Source organism: Cucurbitaria berberidis (assembly GCF_010015615.1).
Source record: "Cucurbitaria berberidis CBS 394.84 unplaced genomic scaffold K460scaffold_2, whole genome shotgun sequence".
Taxonomy (NCBI): Eukaryota; Fungi; Ascomycota; class Dothideomycetes; order Pleosporales; family Cucurbitariaceae; genus Cucurbitaria; species Cucurbitaria berberidis.
In genome coordinates this window covers 3,677,841-3,696,553 of record NW_024468936.1, presented here as the reverse complement: position 1 = coordinate 3,696,553, position 18,713 = coordinate 3,677,841, and the positions used below count along the sequence as shown (strand labels likewise).

Genomic DNA, 18,713 nt, shown 5'->3' with positions numbered 1-18,713 from the left:
CTCGCACTAATCGCAAGTCCCGCCCTTCGTTAACAACCAGACCTCGCGGTATACCAGTACCCACTTGGGAAACAAAAGGGGAAGAAGCCACATCCTGATCAAATAGTGACAAGTAATTTCATGGCCCTACAATTTATCCGCGCAAAGTCTTCGATACTCCCACCCCTCTTTTACCCAACGTACGACGCCATCTTCTCCACCATTCCATTCTGGCAACGCTGGCGCACACTCCTCCTTCAACCCATCAACCTCTTCGTTGCACTTATCACAGCGCCGACATGGTTATTCAACAACAGGTATAGCGTGATTTATGTGCCCACGAGGAGTGGGAGGAAGAGGTGTTTAGTGTATCAACCGTCTCGAGCCAGGACCCTTACCTCGATAGTAGAAGGGGACAGGCACTTGAAACCATTTCATGTAGATATACACGGTGGTGGGTATATAGGCGGGAGCCCGGAGCATGGCACGAGATGGTGTGCATATCTGTCCGATCAAACCGGCGCTGTCGTCATCTCACTCACGTACCGAATTACGCCGCGCTACTTGTATTCGGCCGCACACGACGACATCGACGATTTAGTCGGGTATCTCATCACCCACGCAAAGGACTTCGGGGTGGATCCAGCGCTCTTCACTATCGGCGGTTCGTCCGTCGGCGGGTCCCTGGCGCTCAGTGCATGCCAGTACCTCCATCAGAAACAATTACCCGTCCCAAAGGCGTGGGTGGGTTTCTACCCCCTAGTCGACGCGAGATTGAAGGCAGAGGAGAAACCCGTGCCATTAAAATTTCCCACTATTGATCTGTTGAGCTTCTTGATGCCCATGTACGACGTCTACGGCGGGACGAATCGTACCCAGCATCTGCGGGACCCGAGATTGCATTCTACGTTGGCGAAGAGGGAAGTTTTGCCTGATAATATGCTGTTTGTCGTTGCAGGTATTGATATCCTGCTTCACGAACAGCTCGTTATGGCTGAACGGCTCAAGAAGGAAATGGGAAATGACGGCGATGGGCATAGACAGGCCCACGTTTTGCTGATTGAGAATGGGTTCCACGGGTTCTTGGAGTGTAAGTTTTTTCTATTGGGAGACTTTTATGGGAACGGTTGCTAATTAAATGGCAGTACCAAGATTCGTTTTGGAAAAGGAGCGGATGGAGGTCTTTGAGCAGTCGGTCGAGTTTATTAGTAAGGTGCATAAAAGAGGCGGGTTTGATGTGGCTAAAGCCGGTTGACAGGTTGCTGTAAGCATCTGGCTTGGTTACGCTAAGTGCTGATTCTACTCATGACACTGCACTCGAGATCCAAGCGATCTCTACTTCTATTTTCCCATCATTCACACACCTGATTGGGGATGTATACAAATATAGCTTTCATCACCTCATCCTACTTCTTGACCTCGCCCTGGACTTCGAGAACATCCTCATCTTGGATCGGATCCGCAAACATTGTCTCCTGTGCACTCCAAAGCTCAGAGTACAGTCCTGAGCTGTCGATCAGCTGCTGATGCGTCCCACTCTCGGCAACATTTCCTTCTCTCAAGACAATGATTACATCAGAGTCGTAGATAGTGCGGAGACGGTGCGCTACGAAGATAGATGTGCGTTTCTTCTCTTTGACGAGTGAATTAATGTGGTTGAGGAGGGCCTGCTCGGTGTGGGTATCTAGCGCTGATGTCTGTGGATTGAGTTAGTAGGGTTGCAAGTGGGTTGGTATGGACGAACGTACGGCTTCATCGAAAAAGAGGAACGGTGGATCTTTCAAAATCAGTCTTGCAACAGCCAGACGCTGCTTCTCACCACCCGAGATCATCATGCCGCGCTCACCGACCATAGTACTGTACCCATCAGGGAACTTGATGATGCTCTCATGGATGTGCGCCCGTCTGGCTGCTTCGTGGACCTGTTCTTGCGTCGCTTCCAAGTTGCCATAGTGAATATTATGCTGAATAGTGTTGTTGAAAAGTGGCGTGTCCTGCGGCACGACACCGATGGCTCTCCGCAAGCTATCGAGTGATATGTCGCGGATGTCCTGGCCGTCGATGAGTATGCGGCCTTGTTGCGCATCGTAGTAGCGGAAAAGTAAGCGCAGTATCGTGGACTTTCCGCAACCGCTAGGGCCGACGATGGCGACCTTTTTACCTGCTGGGATGGTGAGGTTGAGGTTCTTGATAATAGGTCGATCGGGTCGATATCCGAATGATACATTCTCAAACTTGATCTCTCCTTTAGACAAGGCGAGTGGCTTGGCATCTAGCTTGTCTTTGACTTGCACGTTGACCTTCTGCAGGTTGAAGAGGGTTTCCATGTCCAGCAGACTCTGCCGGAGCTCGCGGTACATTGAGCCTAGGAAGTTTAGAGGTACCGAGAGTTGAAAGACCAGCTGGTTCACCATGACGAGGTCGCCCACGGTAAGTTGGCCTGTTGCGACACCATTGGCTGCGAGATACATCATGGCGGTGAGAGCAGAGGAGAAGATGATGTTCTGGCCGGAGTTGAGGAAGGCCAAGGAGGTAGCGACTTTGATGGAGGCTTTCTCGTAGTCTTTCAACGCCTTGTCGTACCGGCCCACTTCGTATTTTTCGTTGTTGAAATACTGCAATGGTATTAGCAGAATAGAGGGTAGAAGGGTAGCAACGTACCTTGACTGCCTCGTAGTTGATCATAGAGTCCACGGCCACGGTAGCCGCCTTGTTATCGGCAGCATTGGCTTGCTTCCTAAACTTGGTCCGCCATGAAGTAGTCAAGATGGTGAAGGCCGAGTATGCCGTCATGGTTATGCCTGTGATGGCGGCGAACTGCCAGCCGTATTGGTAGGTCTTCAGTTGTCAGCAATTGCAGCGTACGATCTGTCTGAGTCGGCTCACCAAAATGCCGCAGACTAGCGAGATCTCCAAGGCAGTTGGGACAATGTGAAAGACCATTGATGTCAGCAGGAAGCTGATACCTTTGGTTCCGCGATCAATGGCTCTAGTCAAGCCCCCGGTCTGCTTGGAGAGGTGGAAGCTCAGGTCCAGCCTCAGCAGATGCTCATACACACTGCACGCTACTCTCCGTATAGCCTTCTGGGCGACGCTCGCGAAGACGGCATTGCGGAGCTCCTGGGAAACGGTGGCGCCGATACGAGTCAAGCCGTCTGTCTCGTTTGGTCAGTCTCAGGCAAGGTGGGATCACTGGCTGTGGCGCTTGGTGGGCTTACATGCTACAATCATAGAACCCGCCACGGTCGTCGCTGTTCCTCCCACAGCAACAAAGTCTATGTTCATGGAGTCGACAATGCTCTTGAAGTAGAAGGGCACTTGGACATTGAGCAGCTTTGCGCCCACCAGCAGCCCCACACTCAAGCCCACCCTGAAGCGTGTGCCCAGATTGTCCTTGGGCCACAGATACTGGGACATTTCTCTCATGATTGCCCAGTCGGCCTTGCGCTGCTCTTTGTTGGTCAACAGCTGCTCCTGCAGCAGCGGGTCCTTTGCGACCACCTTTGCTTTGGCGGGCGTGGAAGCTGGCGTGGGCCGCTGACCGTGGACATCTTTTCTGTGAAGCGGAGAAGAGGTGAAGACTCGTGTGGCGTGGTATATGGCGTTTGGACGCAGGCCCAAGCTATGAGCTCGGAGGCCCGGTCGGCTGGTGGCGCGGGCAAGCGGTGGGAGCAACATGGTGAAGCTCACATGTTCGAGTGTCTGGAGCTTCGGGTATCTCAAACGGAGCTTCAGGGAGCTCTAATGGCAGAAAAGGAGCGACTGTCGAAGGATTGTGCGATGGGCGGGCGGGATTTCGTGATGAGTACCTAGTGGGGAGCTATTGCATCCCGCATGTTTGCCGTGTTTGCGCCAGATAGGGCTGAACGAGGCTGCATCATACTGTAGTAGTGTAGTGTAGTGTAGTGCAAGATCCACAGCTCCAAGCTCGACCAACCCTTTGCATCTCTCGAATGTGCGCCCATTGACAGGCACAGTCATGCTCCGACCGGCTGCCTCGCCTTGCACGACGAGTCTTGCGCGCCGCACATGGGCTGCTACCGCGCGGCCGACGCCCTTCGCTGCACGATGCATCAACATCGCCGCGACGACTTCCTCGACTGAGCCGGCATTGGAGCCCCAGGTCAATGTCGATGCTTCGGCGGCACCTATGGCTTCTCCAGGTAAGCTCAAGACCCGTCTGGGGGACATGTTAAACCTGACTTGTCGCTATAGATGCCCGTTTCGAAGTCATCGGCACACCCTTCTCCCTCCTCTCCGTCTCCCTCTCCGCTTCACAGACCCTCTACACGCGCCGTGGAACCCTGGTAGCCCTCAGCGGCAAGGCAGAAAACACTCTCTCGACCCTCTCCGTGCTCGAGCCCTTCCGACGCATCCCCGTTGGCATTCCCTTTCTCTACCAAAAGGTCTCTTCCACAAGCCCCGTCACAGCCCTCATTTCTACCAAGTCGCCAATATCGAGCATAGTCTCTGTCAATCTGGATGGCAGGCAAGACTGGATCATAAGCCAACGGCAGGCTCTACTCGCATGGACTGGACACACGCTAAGTTTGAAGCCGCAATACAACGCGAAGCTGGGCATTGCCCACTGGGGCAACACGTACATCACAGGACGAGGACTATTGGCCTTGGCTGGAAGCGGTCAGATCTACCAGGTCCAAGTCAAGGCTGGGGAGAGCTATGTTGCGCATCCTAGGTATGTGAAAAGCTGGGAATGCCGACCAGTGACTGACAAGGCATAGCAATGTCGTAGCATACACTGCCTCATCCACGCCACCTCTTCCCTTCCGCTTCAAGTCGTCCAACCTGCGCTTCCAGGTCCCTGATCTCGGTTTTGGGTCATTAGCACAGAATGTCAAGTTCTTCAGGGTCATGAGCGAGACGGCAACATGGCGAGCATTAGCCACAACATACCATACCCTAAAGACATGGATGCGACGAACGATATGGGGTGATAGAGTATGTGTGTTCTACAGTGACCATATCTTGTACTGACAGTTGCGCAGTTATTTCTCCGCTTCGAAGGCCCGACAACAATGCTCCTTCAATCCCGCGCCTCGCGCCTCAGCGATGTGCTCACTTTGAAGGATGTCGATGAAATTGCTGAAAGCCCGCCCGGTGCAGTCCAGGATGCTGTATCGCGGAAGATAAACGAGGAGATCAAGGAAATAGGAGCTGGCAACAAAGCGCCAATAGCCTCGACGGATGCGTCTGGGACAGTGAGATATGCCACCATAAAAAACGGAAAGGCAGAGTTCGACGGCTCATCCGCATAATCAAATCTTGTACTATATGTAGCATTACAATGACCCCCTACACCAGAACCGTGCAATTTCCCTCCTTTGACTCCTTGGCTTTGATATTGCCCGTGATGAACACTACACCGATTTCTATCCCATCCCACCCCACCCCACGATATAAGAATTAGGTAATTAAGCACCCAATTGATATCAGAAAACTCCACCACAAGGCTGATTGAACGAACAACAACCTTGGAACATGCTGGGTAGAACTTGGCACACGTCATCATCACCAACCACCGCTAAGTTGCCTTTCCAACTCCTTCAGAAAATGGGCTGATCCATGTCTCGACAAATATCTTCTTCTATTTGTACATCTCCGAGCAATTAGAGTACTCAATGATCATAACCTTCACTCACTTTTCATCAGTACGGCCAATCGTTCGTTTTCCACATCCTCGACGTTTCGCAACCGATCTCAGAATCTCATTTGAGCTGAGCTACACTTTTGAGCAACGAAAAGAGCAAGAATACCAGGAAGAATTGTCAACATGTGTCTTGTAAAAAGCTATGAGACGCGCGGCCCAGGCGTCCTAGACCCGCCTCCTCGACGTGGAAATTTCACGTCCCAGCCACCAGCAGGCGTCATGCGTCTACCACGCGAATGGCGACGCTCAGGAAGCTATAGTGATGATGGGCGATATGTCGAGTATAGGTATTCTATCCGCTCTCTCTCCATGAAGCTCTCGAGATAGTATACACTGGTCTTGACGTGTAATGTGGCGTGATCTTCGCTAACACCCATACTAGGCGGTCTCAGCCTAGGGCAATCGAGTACTATGAGGAGCCGAGGCGCAGTACTACAAGGGCAAGAAGTGTGTCCAGGAGGAGAGTTAGTGATGTTGAGCTTAGGACGCCGAGGGATAGTTATGTGGATGAGAGGGTTACAAGGAGGAGTGTTAGTCGGGTGAGGCATTAAGGTAGAACGGCGTTGACGCCTGGTTTGGCTGGTAAGCTCTCTCCCCCCCTCCCTTTGATTGAATGATTGCTGAACTTTATAGGCACTCAGTACATATGGTATATACATCTAATGATCGGATGCCGTATGTTTGACTCGATGTCCATGAAGCTATAGAGATAACAGCGAGATATAGAAGTTGAACAAGCACATTTAAAACATGCAATCGAGATGAAGTTTCTTCATACATCCGTCACTTCCTGTTACTTTCCTGATACGAGAATACGAAAAAGGCCATAACCCTTTGAACTCATCTTCGTTTCCCAAGCCATGAAGCAGTGCAATTGCCGCTTCATAGAGCACCGAAGCCCACCAGACTCACCACAGCCGCAATCACCATCCATGTGGACCCAAACCTCTTCACAGTGCCTCCTTTACTCTCCTTGGAACCCTTCAGGCAAGCAAACGTTCCGTTGATCTTCCAACTCTCCCTCTGCAGCGCTACACACGCATAGCTCGGATCGTTCAGCGTGCACTCAGCCACCTTGCACATGACGGTCTGCAGACATGCCGTATCGTTCACGGAGAACAGCTCAGTGTGAAGCGTGTGACAGCATTGGTAGAGGACATCACGCTCTGAGCGGCTTGGGCCCATGGCGATGAGGCCCTATTGTAGTGCGATGTCAGTATTTGCTTTGTATAACTTGTGTCTAGGTTGATTTGCTTACGGGGAATTCGGAGTGCAGAGCGGGAATTTGGACCGCGCAGGAGATTGGTACCCCAGGGATAGTGCTGGCGGAGAAGCTCATTACGTGCTGTTTTGCTGTTTGTGACGGGACGGTACTGTTGTTGATTGGAGCTTGTGTGATGTCTTCGTGTTGTGCGTTGGCTTGAAATTAGTTGAGGTTCGGTGTTGATAGCGCGGTAAACTGGGTAAGTAGGCTAAGGTTATATATTAGTTAGGGCTAGCTTTGGGATAAGCTCAGAGTGAAGGTAACCGTGCGCTCTGAACACGACGTAGAACCACAACAGGCGTCAATAGACAGGATTTTATTCAGTCAACAGGTTTCTTGTTTGAAACAGTAGAGGAGATCTAAGCATACTGAAACCGAATATCATGAAATCATATGATTGCGACACTGATCCAGAATGCTTACCGGAGCCTACAAGGCCTTCCCTTCACCCTAGAAGTGACGTAAGACGATAATTGGTGTAAACACGGAACCTTTATCAATGGTTATGTGTCCTTACTCCTTGGTGTATTCAGCGTTTACCGGAGTAACGCCTCTACGTCCTGAACAGAGGCAGCAAAACCAAATATCTTACCAGAGACCTAAGCTTGAACTGACGGGACAACCACCATAGTGATAGCGAAGAGAGTGCAGGTATGTAACTCTTAAAATGAGAAACAAGACATTTTGAAGAAGAGAATACTGACCCGCAGCTAAAAGCGCAAATAACAGATACATAAAATAGTAACGCGGTTCGAGACAAGAGAGGGACACAAGGACGAGAGTGAAAGAGGGACCACAACAACGAACGAAGTCTTGCTTGAACGAAACTCAATAGACTACATGGCTAATTCTAACGTTGATCTTTCACCCGCATTACAACTTGGTTTTGCATGTAGACGCTCTACTTTACTTTAGCTTACCTATAGACGTTTCTAGGTCATTCACATATCATCCTACGGTCCGCTTAAGGTCAAGGCAATCGAATAATCCTTTGTGTGAGTGGGTGCTTGAAGAAACGATTTCAAAACAAGGCGGACCAGGGTTTGAAAACAGGGATTGCGACTCGGTTATGAAGCCGTTTGTTTTAGCTGGCAGCATCAGTGTAACTATGGCGGCCGGTATAGGAAGAAGCAGATTGAACAATAATTCCTACAAGTATCCAATCGTTCCCTTTTCGAGTCGCGAAGTGGGTCAATAGTCACAGTTTCACCACCCGGTCAGAAAAACTTGGGCACCTCACGTGACACGCTAGTCCATGCAAGCCAATAGGAATAAGAATCTACTGTGGCTAAGTGACTGTGCCACAGATTTGCATCACGTGAGTGTCCGAGTTTTTCTGACCGGGGGGTGGTTTATCATTTTGTTTGCTTGTTCAAGAGTCTTTGTTCCTGCGCAGATCTTCAATGCCCAATATTTAGCCCCCGGCAACTAGCAACTTACCGAGGTAGATTAGCTGATGAACTGTTTCAGCCAATAAACTACTTTAACAAAAGTTACCTATCCGCAAAAAAAAAGCTATAAAACTACTAATAAAAATTATTATTATAAAAATTTTTAAAATATTAGTAAATAAATACTTATAATTAATTTATATTATTTAAATTTTTATAAAAAATTAATTTAGCAGCTGTGTGCAGTAGTTTTAAATAAAAGCAGTAATAGCTATAATATATTTAAATTACTATTTTTAGTATTTATAATATAATAATACTTTACTATATTTAAATTTGCAAAATATAAAATTATTTATTTATATTTATTTATTTTATTATAAAGTTTTTATAAAATTATAATTTTTTTTTTATTACTTTTATGCGCGTGTAGTAGTTTATTTTTAAACTATTATTATACACTTTTTTATAGTGCGCTTTTTAGTAAGTAATTATACTACTTTTATTTTTTTTATAATTTTTTTTTTATATAATATTACTACTACTTTTAGCTTTTTTATTTTTTTTTTTTAAAATTATTTAATTTTATTTTTATATTATTTTACTATATTGCGCGCGTAAGCTTTCTAAATAGTTTTTAAATTTTAAAATATTATAATACTATAAAATTTTTTGCATTATTAAAAATTTAAAAATTTATTTTTACTTTTATACTTTTTTTTAATTAAAAGCGCATTGTAGAAACTTTTGTTTTTATAGTAAAAAAACTTATTTTATACTTAAAAAAAATATAGTATAAAGCCTAACTATTTAGCTTTAATTTTTGCTTTATTTTTTATAATAATTTTAAATAAATTGCGGAGCTAGTTCTAAATATTTCTATTATTATTTTTTTTATTTATTAATTTTTAATTTTTTTATTGTAATTATATTTTAAATTATTATAATATAATATTAATATTAAATAGCTTAACGCTTATAGCTTTAAACGCCTTTTATATATTTATAAAAATAAATATAGTATTATAAGTAGCTTAAAATAATAAAAAAAAGTTGCTTTTATTTATAAAAATAAAGTTTTAGTTATAATAAAAGTAGTATATAAGCTTAGTTAAATAAGCAGTTAAAAAAAGTAAAAAAAGTACTATATTTAAAAATTATAAACTATAAGTTAAATAAAAAAAAAAAATTATTAAAAAAATTTTATTAGCATTGCAAAAGTTTATAAAATTAATAGTAAAATAACTGCTATAGCTATTAAAAATAAAAATTTTATAATTTACTTATGCTTTGCTTTTTATATGCTAATTAAAAACTTATTTAAGTTAAACTAAACTAATATTATTATTAAACTATTTAAAAAAATTTATTATAAAAAAAATTTAGTATTTTTTTACTTTTATATTGCGTAATTAAGTATTACAAAATTTTTTTTTTTTTTTAAAAATTATATTTAAATTTACTGCGCTTTTATCCGCATAAATATATACTAAAATTATTATTTATTTTTAATTACTATTTTATAAAGTTATTATAATTTATTTTTGCTTTTAAAGTTGCTTTAAAAAAATTTATTTAAAATATAAAATAATACTAATAAAAAAAATTTTTTTATTTATATTATAAATATAGCGCGCGTTAATTTTATACTTTTAAATTTTTAAATAAAAAAAATTAAAGTATAACTTATAGCTATGCTTAGTATTAGCTAAGTACTATTTATAATTAATTTTAATAGTATATTTAAAAGTAAAAACATTATAATATTTTTTTAAAAATTATATAATTTATATATTAGAAATTTTTTATTTTAATACTTTAAAGGCAAAATTTTTTATTATAGCTTTTATAAGTGCAAGCCTGTATTTAAATAAACTTTATATATATTATATAAATTTTAATTTTTATTATAAATTAAAATATATTTATTATTAAGCTTTTTTTATATTTAATTATATTTTCCTTTAGTATTAGCGCGCTAAAATAATTTAATTAATACTAAATATTTTTGCAGCTATATAGTATAAAAATTATTTTTTAAAATTTTATAAATTAATTACTGCAATTATATTTAAAATTAAATTATTAATAATAAATATATTGCAGTTTAAAGATAACATGTTAAGTCTATTTTAATATTAAGGTAGTTTATTGGCTGAAACAGTTTATCGGCTAATCTACCTCAGTACCGACGGCAAGAGCTCCACTTTCTACAACCGAGATGATCGACCAAAGGGACAAATATGACCAGCAACGTGGTACCTAGAGTAGGTGTTGAACGATTCTATCGGACAGTCCGATAACTACTGTAACTTGGATATGATAGCCTGCGACTATGATGCTGAAAGCAGACATAACCCGCACAGCTCCTGTTCTTCCCGTCTCTTGCGCAACACTTGATGATGCTAGTTCTACCACTAAAATCTGGATTTCCCACATCGCATCGCTATCAGCTTTTTTGTTTTCGCGTGCGCCTTTTCTAGGTATCATAGAGATTTCACATGGCTCACGAGTTCAGGCGCAGTCATCTGCTATCACGTTTGCAGGAAGGATCGTTAATCCGCCGCCAACTGGGCAAAACCGTCGCATGTTAGCGTGCACCGGGCTGTTCATCGAGATGGGAAACCCTGCTGTCCCCTACAGCATTATGCAAGCTGTTCATCATAAGGCACGCTTCATGGGCTCGGGGCGCCAGGCATGACATCAAGTCAACCACACTTTTCTGTTGACCTTTGCTTGGCTGGATCTGGAAAGACCGGTCGATGGCGTTGTAAGGGTCGCTAATAAAACGGTTTCTCTGGGAATAACTTGCCTATGTGAGATATGCCATTGGGCGCTTTGGGCAGCCGTAACGAATCCCAAGCCCCTAATCTTCGTATGTTCTGCTTAGCGGCTGGCACAATGGTCTCATGAGCAAACTCTAGAGAGCGCGGTACATTTTCCAAGACTTGCTAAATGACATCGACCCCTTGACAAGAAATTGCCAACACTGCAACCCTGCAGCGAGTTGTTGCCCAGCAAGGTGATTGTAAGGCACATGCACCCCCCATGAAGGAGGGCTCGTGGAGAAACGGGAAAGGGCTGGGGGGAACAAGATGATAGTCCAACAAAGGAAGGGTCCCAGTCTTTTGGTTATTCCCCTTAGTGGTCGGCTCCTGTTAGCTTGCGTTTGGGATAAGGCTAATGAAAGGAAGCTTGCAATCCCCCCCTAGCGGTATATCGCCCGTATATCGCCCGGGGTCGCGTGCCTATAGTGTAGAGTCAACCCATCTCCGAAGCAATCGCCCGCTCATTCACTTTCCACGTTTTGCTCGCTTAGAGTCCAACCTTTTGCAATTCTTATTGCGATTACCTTCGTTCGTTTCTAACACTGGTTGTCATACCTGTCCATCGTTTCGCTGTATACTTCGATTAATCAAAACCACCATAACCGCCCTTCGCTATTTGTAAAGCAGCCCAATCCCACTCGGACACATACAAAATGTCCTTGAAGTTCCTGTTTCTTGCTCTGAACGCAATCGCATACGCATCGCCGTTCGAATCGCCATCGAAGGCGTCAAGCGACGACCCATGCGAACCTTGCCAGCCTCAGGGAGCCACTAGCACTACTCCACCAGCAGTCGGTGCAGATCTCAGTAAGCTCTACACCGATATCCTCGCATCTGTCAAGGGCATTAGCTTCCAGAAGCGAGCCTTTGGACCTCGCGCAAACGGTTTCTGCTGTCGCAAGAGCCTAGACTGCGTCAACGTCGAAAGACTCAACATCCCCATGTGCTACGACAAGTTCACCACAAACTTTGCGTTTGCCGATGGCTCGTATGGTTCTTTGGCCACTGGAGAATACTCATCCGGCCCTGCCAGCGCCAATCTGCTGAATGGTGATTATACAAACGGAGACCAGAAAGGAAACATGTATGCGAGTGACCTACAAGCGAAGCCGAACACTGCGACACTGTCAGTACCACCACAGTTCACGGGGAGCGGAGTTGGAGGCCCGATTCCGGCATCAGAACTTGGTTCTAATATCGTTTTCACCACCACCATTCCCGGGACAGTCTTTACGGCAGCTACAACTTTAGCGCAGACCGTTAAGGTGGCGACGGTTAGTGGACAGGCGGTTTCGACTACGGTGCCTGCTACTACTGTTACAGCAGCTATATCCATCGCCCCTCAGACAAATATCATGACAAAATCGCAAGATGCGGCGGTTACATCAAGCACTGGAGCAGCAGGTCAGGTGGCTGTCGATACAACACAATCGATCGGAATGTCCATCTTGGGCGCCTTGGTATATGCCATATATTTATTGTAATAACCAAAGATACTGGTGCTTTACTTCTGGAGATGCTTGCTGCGGCATTGTAGCTACCCTGGTGGGACAAGTTTGACGTCGGGCGTCGTTCCTTGGAGTGAAGGTACCCTCTGGTTGTGATAACGCATATTTTGCGGCTTTAGAAATATCCCCATAGTTAATGGAGAATTTCAGACTCGTGTCCAGCCTTTTTTGTATCTTTTCAAGCTATCTTTGGAGGACCTCTTGCAGTTTCCTAGCCTCTCTCTCGTCCATTTCTTCACCGGCTTTGATGATCGCAGCTGAGTGAACCCATTTCACGCCAGTGTTACGCTTGAGTTGCTCCGCGTTTGTGCTTCTGACGCCGCCACCAAGGATGAAAGTGATCTGGCTTCCGAGCTTCGCCTGCAAAAACGCGACTCTATCAGCACCCTCGACCGCATTCTTCATACCACCGCTTGTTAATATGCTTGTAAACCCGCATCCAATGACTGTATTTACCGCTTCATCTAGATCCTGGACCTCGTCGATGGCGCGATGAAACGTGCATGGAAGCGGAGCAGCGAGCTCGACAAGCTCTTTATTCCGGACTTTGTCTACGCGGTTGTTGGGATCTAGGATACCAAACACAAATCCACTTGCTGAAAGCTTGAAACGCTCAATATCTGCTTGCATTTGGGCAAATTCTTCTTGGGTGTAGACGAAGTCTCCTGCTCGGGGTCGGATCATTATATTGATCGGTATCGTGGTTGCTGAGCAGATGCTAAGAAGAGAGGCGAGTGGGGGCGTGACTCCACCAGCAGCATAGTTGGCGCAGAGTTCGACACGATCCGCACCTGCTTTCGCGGCTGCGATAGCCGATGAGGTGTTGAAGCACGCTATTTCGAGCATCGTTGACGTTGCGGGGTGGAGCCATCCATGGATAAGGCTGAGAGGCCCTGGAAGGTGATATCTGTGGCTAGGCTGTATCACTGCGGCAAAGTATTGCAGGGCCCTCAGCTAAACAAGTTAATTAATTCTAATTCTTCTAAGCTAGGAAGTGCAGCACTTTAATAAAACTTTAATTTTTTATTTTTTTGCCTAATATTAATGCTATTTAGCTATAAAATAGCTAGTAATTTTTTTTAAGAAATCTACTTTTATTTAAGCGCTTTTTTATAATAAGTTAGAAATATAGGCCTTAGCTTTAATTTAGCTAGCAAGTTTATTTTTAGTAGTAGTAAATTTATATAAAGCTTTAGTATAAATAAATAAGCAAGTATTACTTTTAAGCTTGCATTAATTAGCAGAATTAGCTTTGCTACTTTTATATATTATATAAAACTTATAAACTTAGTTTTGTAAAAATTAGCTAATATATTACACAGGCGAATTAGTTGCCTAGTTAAGTTAGTTATAATACTAAAATTTTACTAAAATTAGTACTATGCATAACAGTATAGTACTATAAAAAATTATAGCAGTAAATTATAATAAGCTAATTTATTTAAAAATTATTTTTATTTTTTGCTTGTATATTTGCGCGTTATACTTAGCTTTATTATAATATTTATAATATTTTTAAAAAAGTTTATTTATTTTAATATATACTTGCTTTTTTATTTTTTTTTATTACTACGCGCTTTAAATTCTTTTAAAGTTATTAATTAAAAATTATTTTTTACTATAAAAGTTTTTTTTTTTTATATTTGCTTTTTTTTATATAATTTTTATTATATAGCAGCTTTATTAGCTATTTAAAATTTAATAATTTTTTTTTATACTAATATAAGCTTATACGCAATTATAGCTGCACTTTTTAAAATTTTTTTAAAAGCTTTAACTATTAAAGTAAAAAAATTATTTAAATACTTTTAAATTTTTATTTTAATTAGTATTAATTAAAACTTAAATTTTAAAATATTATTTAGTATTTTTAATTTTTAAAAATTATTTTTAATAGTAAGTAGTAGTAAAGTACGTAACTAAATATTAAACTTTAATATTATAGCTTTAAAATTAAAAAAAACTAAATTAGCGCTTTTAAAGCTACTTAAAATATTATTTTTTATAATAGTAGTATTAAAAGCTAGTTTAAAGTATAGTAAAAATTTAATTTTAGTAATATAATTAATACTATTATATATTAGCTTTTTAGTTTAGTACTTATACGCCTTTTTTAAAAGTATAAAATAATTTATATTAAGTAGCTATAGCAAGTGCAATAAATATAAAAATATATAAAAAGTAATAATTTTTTATTTTTTGCAGTACTGCTAAAATTAAACTAATATATAATTTTTATAATTATTAATAATAAGCAGATAATAAGTACTAATAATTTTTTTTTAGTATACTTATTAAAGTACTTTAACTACTTAAAAGTAAGCTTATTTATTATTTAGCTATTTTTAAAAACTGCAATAATTTAATTATAAAACAGGCTATTTTTTTTATACTAGGCTAAAAAGTAGTTTTTGCCTGCAAAAATAATAAAAAATAAAATAGTTTATTTTATTATATTAATATTTTAAATTATTATTATTTATTTTTAATTATTCTGCTAGACTATCTTCGGCTGTCCTTAATAATTAGTATTTAAAATAATAATTTTATATAATATTTAGCTTATTATAAAACTTATTTTATTAAAATTATATATATTTTTATTTTAAATACTATACTTAGCTTTTATATTTTTTATAAATTAGAACTAGCTTTATACAAGCTTAAAATTTTTATATAAAACTTTTTAGTAATTATATTTTTAAAAAGTTTTAATACTAAGCTGTAAATATTATTTAATAAATATATTAATTTAGTTTTTACTAATAAGTAGTTGCTTATATTTAACTAGCAAAGTATTAGCTATATTATTTATAGCAATTAATTAAAGCAGAAATTTTTAATTTTTAAAGTAAAATATATACTAAATAATTATTTTTTTTTATTAAAAAAAGCTTTATTTTATTAGGCCTAATATTGTGTTGTAAAAGCTTTCTTTTTAATTAATTACTAAGTATTATTTAAAAAATGCTGTAGATTTGTATAGCTTTTTATTAAAAAAAATTTATATTACATTTTAAAGCCTAAATTATAAGCTATATTTAGTTTTTTTTTTTAAAAAAATTATATATTATTATATTAAAACATTGCGTTTAATAGTAGAAAACTACTAATTTTAGTAAAGTTTTAGTATTATAACTAATTTAACTAGGCAACTAACTTGCCTGTATAATATATTATAGTATTTTTATATAAAAAAGTTTTACTTACAATTTTAAGTGCTAAATTTATATATAGGGGAAGGAGGCTGCTTGTATTAGTTTTGCAAAATAAAAATAATGTACTTCTATAACAAGTAGTTAGTTAGGACAAGTAATTAGTTTCTGCTAAGCCCCTACTAAAACCTACTATTACTTATAGTATATTACAATAAATTAATATAATAATATATTACTAGCTTAAAAAAAATATTAAATATAAAATATAATCTAAGCTATTAAATAAAATACAAATTTTTTAATTTATTGCGCTATAAAATACTATAATATATTTAAATTAATACTTAAAAAATAATTTGCTAGAACTACTTTTTAATGCAACTATATACTTAATTTAATAAAGCTTACTATAGTAAAAAAAAAAAAAATTATTAATTATATACTTAATTTTACTGTAAAAAAATACCTGCCTAAGCTTACTAAAATTAAAAATATAGCTAATTTTTTGCTTATTAAGCATTATTAAAATTTAATTAGCTTAAAGTAAGCTAATGCGTTTATTAAACGCTAGCTTAAGCTTAAAATAAAATTTAATTAAAAGTATAATTATAAAAAAAATTTTTATAAAAATTTTAATATTATATAAAACTAGTTCTGGCTAGTACAAAATATAAAAGCAAAGTATAATATTATAAATAAAAATATTTATAACTTTAATAAGACGGGCTTTATAATAAGTATAATATTAATTAAAGCTATTATTATAAATTTTAACTATTAAAAACAGGCAATAATAATATAGTAGAATAATTAAAAATAAATAATAGTAATTTAAAGTATTAGCGCGGCTAGTTAAATAATTTTATTTTTTATTATTTTTGCAGGCAAGCACTACTTTTTTGCCTAGTATAAAAAAAATAGCCTGCTTTAAAATTAAGCTATTGCTATTTTTATAAATAGTTAAATAACTAATAAATATAGCTTTAAGTAAATAAAGTACTTTAATAAATATATAAAAGGGCGTACTATTAGCGCGCATTATTTTTTAATTATAAATAATTATAAAAGCTATAATTTAGTTAAGTTTTACTAATACTGTAAAAAAAATAATATTATTATTTTTTATATACTTCTGCATTTATCGCACCTGCTATAGCTACTTAATATAAGCTATTTTACTTTTTTAAAAAAAGTATATAAGCGCTAAGCTAAAATCTTAATGTATAACTGTATTAATTATATTACTAAAATTAAGTTTTTACTATACTTTAAAGCTGTTTTTAATACTGCTATTATAAAAAGTAATATTTTAAAAAGCTTTTAAAGTACTAGTTTAGTACTATTTAATTTAAAAGCTGTAATATTAAAACTTAATATTTAGTTATATATTTTATTATTATTTACTATTAAAAATAGTGCTTAAAAGTTAAAAACACCTAGTAATACTTTAAAATTTAAATTATAATTAATACTTTTAAAAAAAAAAATTTAAAAGTATTTAAATAATTTTTTTACTTTAATAATAGATGCTTTTGTAAAATTTACTAAAAGTATAAAAATAATAGCGTATTTAATAGTATTAATATAAAAATAAAACTTTAAGTTTTAAACTACTAATAAAGCTGCTATGTAATATAAATTGCACAAAAAAAAATAAATATAAAAAAATAAAATTTTATAATAAAAAATAGTTTTTAATTAATAATTTTAAAAAAGTTTAAAATATATAGTAATAAAAAAAAAGCAAAAAAAAAAGCGCGCGCTAAAGCAGGTAAGCCTTTTTAAAAGCGCTATAAATACTATAATAAAATAAAGCATAATACGCGCATATATAAAAATAATATAAAAAATATTATAAATTAATACTATATACTATTAGTTATAGTATAATATACTATAGTTGCAATATACTATAGGCAATAATAGGTTTTAGTAAAGGCTTGGCAGAAACTAACTATTTGTTCTAACTAACTACTTGTTATAAAAGTATATTATAATTAATTAGTAAAAGTAGTAATATATTACACAGGCAAGTTAGTTGCTTAGTTAAGTTAGTTACAATACTAAAACTTTACTAAAATTAGTAGTCTTCTACTATTAAATACAATGCCTTAATATAATAATATGCAATTTTTTTAAAAAAAAAATTAAATATAATTTATAGTTTAGGCTTTAAAATATAATATAAATTTTTTTTAATAAAAAGCTGCGTAAATCTATAGCATTTTTTAAATAATACTTAGTAATTAATTAAAAAAAAACTTTTATAATATAATACTAGGCCTAATAAAATAAAGCTTTTTTTAATAAAAAAAAAATAATTATTTAGTATATACTTTACTTTAAAAACTAAAGATTTCCGCCCTAACTAGCTACTATAAATAATATAGTTAATATTTTGCTAGCTAAATATAAGCAATTATTTATTAATAAAAATTAAGCTAGTATATTTATTAAATAATATTTATAGTTTAGTACTAGGACTTTTTAAAAGTATAATTACTAAAAAACTTTATATAAAAATTTTAAGCTTATATAAAGCTAGTTCTAACTTATAAAAAATATAAAAGCTAAGTATAATATTTAAAATAAAAATATATATAATTTTAATAAAATAGGCTTTATAATAAACTAAATATTATATAAAATTATTATTTTAAATGCTAATTATTAAAAATAGCCAAAAATAGTACAGTAAAATAATTAAAAGTAAGTAATAATAATTTAAAGCATTAATATAATAAAATAAGCTATTTTACTTTTTATTATTTTTGCAGGTAAAAACTACTTTTTAGCCTAATACAAAAAAAATAGCCTGCTTTATAATTAAATTATTATAGTTTTTAAAAATAGCTAAATAATAAATAAGCTTACTTTTAAGTAGTTAAAGTACTTTAATAAGTATACTAAAAAAAAA

General features: G+C 37.1%; 7 protein-coding genes across 7 annotated transcripts; 4 read left to right on the top strand and 3 right to left on the bottom strand.

The window, feature by feature from the left end:
• Positions 1–120: 120 nt before the first annotated feature.
• K460DRAFT_375191 (alpha/beta-hydrolase) lies at positions 121–1,234 on the top strand (the record flags this gene model as incomplete). Its single annotated transcript, XM_040934744.1, has 2 exons — positions 121–1,069; positions 1,125–1,234. 2 exons carry the CDS (start codon positions 121–123, stop codon positions 1,232–1,234), a joined length of 1,059 nt encoding a protein of 352 aa, XP_040790883.1.
• Positions 1,204–3,780, bottom strand: K460DRAFT_364290 (iron-sulfur clusters transporter-like protein atm1). Its single transcript, XM_040932980.1, has 5 exons — positions 3,198–3,780; positions 2,866–3,134; positions 2,641–2,817; positions 1,728–2,594; positions 1,204–1,676 (listed from the first exon to the last, which is right to left on the bottom strand). Exons 1-5 carry the CDS (start codon positions 3,655–3,657, stop codon positions 1,386–1,388), a joined length of 2,064 nt encoding a protein of 687 aa, XP_040790882.1. The 5' UTR covers positions 3,658–3,780; the 3' UTR covers positions 1,204–1,385.
• Positions 3,781–3,902: 122 nt separating this feature from the next.
• K460DRAFT_364289 (uncharacterized protein) lies at positions 3,903–5,319 on the top strand. The gene is made up of 4 exons (XM_040932979.1): positions 3,903–4,142; positions 4,195–4,675; positions 4,722–4,938; positions 4,986–5,319. Exons 1-4 carry the CDS (start codon positions 3,959–3,961, stop codon positions 5,253–5,255), a joined length of 1,152 nt encoding a protein of 383 aa, XP_040790881.1. The 5' UTR covers positions 3,903–3,958; the 3' UTR covers positions 5,256–5,319.
• Positions 5,320–5,770: 451 nt separating this feature from the next.
• Positions 5,771–6,198, top strand: K460DRAFT_276357 (uncharacterized protein; the record flags this gene model as incomplete). Its single annotated transcript, XM_040928108.1, has 2 exons — positions 5,771–5,934; positions 6,030–6,198. The coding sequence occupies 2 exons, from the start codon at positions 5,771–5,773 to the stop codon at positions 6,196–6,198; spliced, it is 333 nt and encodes a 110-aa protein (XP_040790880.1).
• A 331-nt stretch (positions 6,199–6,529) lies between these two features.
• Positions 6,530–7,139, bottom strand: K460DRAFT_414888 (uncharacterized protein; the record flags this gene model as incomplete). Its single annotated transcript, XM_040937708.1, has 2 exons — positions 6,906–7,139; positions 6,530–6,844 (listed from the first exon to the last, which is right to left on the bottom strand). Exons 1-2 carry the CDS (start codon positions 6,984–6,986, stop codon positions 6,530–6,532), a joined length of 396 nt encoding a protein of 131 aa, XP_040790879.1. The 5' UTR covers positions 6,987–7,139.
• Positions 7,140–11,783: 4,644 nt separating this feature from the next.
• K460DRAFT_403606 (uncharacterized protein) lies at positions 11,784–12,614 on the top strand (the record flags this gene model as incomplete). Its single annotated transcript, XM_040936648.1, has 1 exon — positions 11,784–12,614. One exon carries the CDS (start codon positions 11,784–11,786, stop codon positions 12,612–12,614), a length of 831 nt encoding a protein of 276 aa, XP_040790878.1.
• Positions 12,615–12,821: 207 nt separating this feature from the next.
• Positions 12,822–13,484, bottom strand: K460DRAFT_277625 (uncharacterized protein; the record flags this gene model as incomplete). The annotated part of the gene is made up of 1 exon (XM_040928191.1): positions 12,822–13,484. The coding sequence occupies one exon, from the start codon at positions 13,482–13,484 to the stop codon at positions 12,822–12,824; it is 663 nt and encodes a 220-aa protein (XP_040790877.1).
• Positions 13,485–18,713: the final 5,229 nt, after the last annotated feature.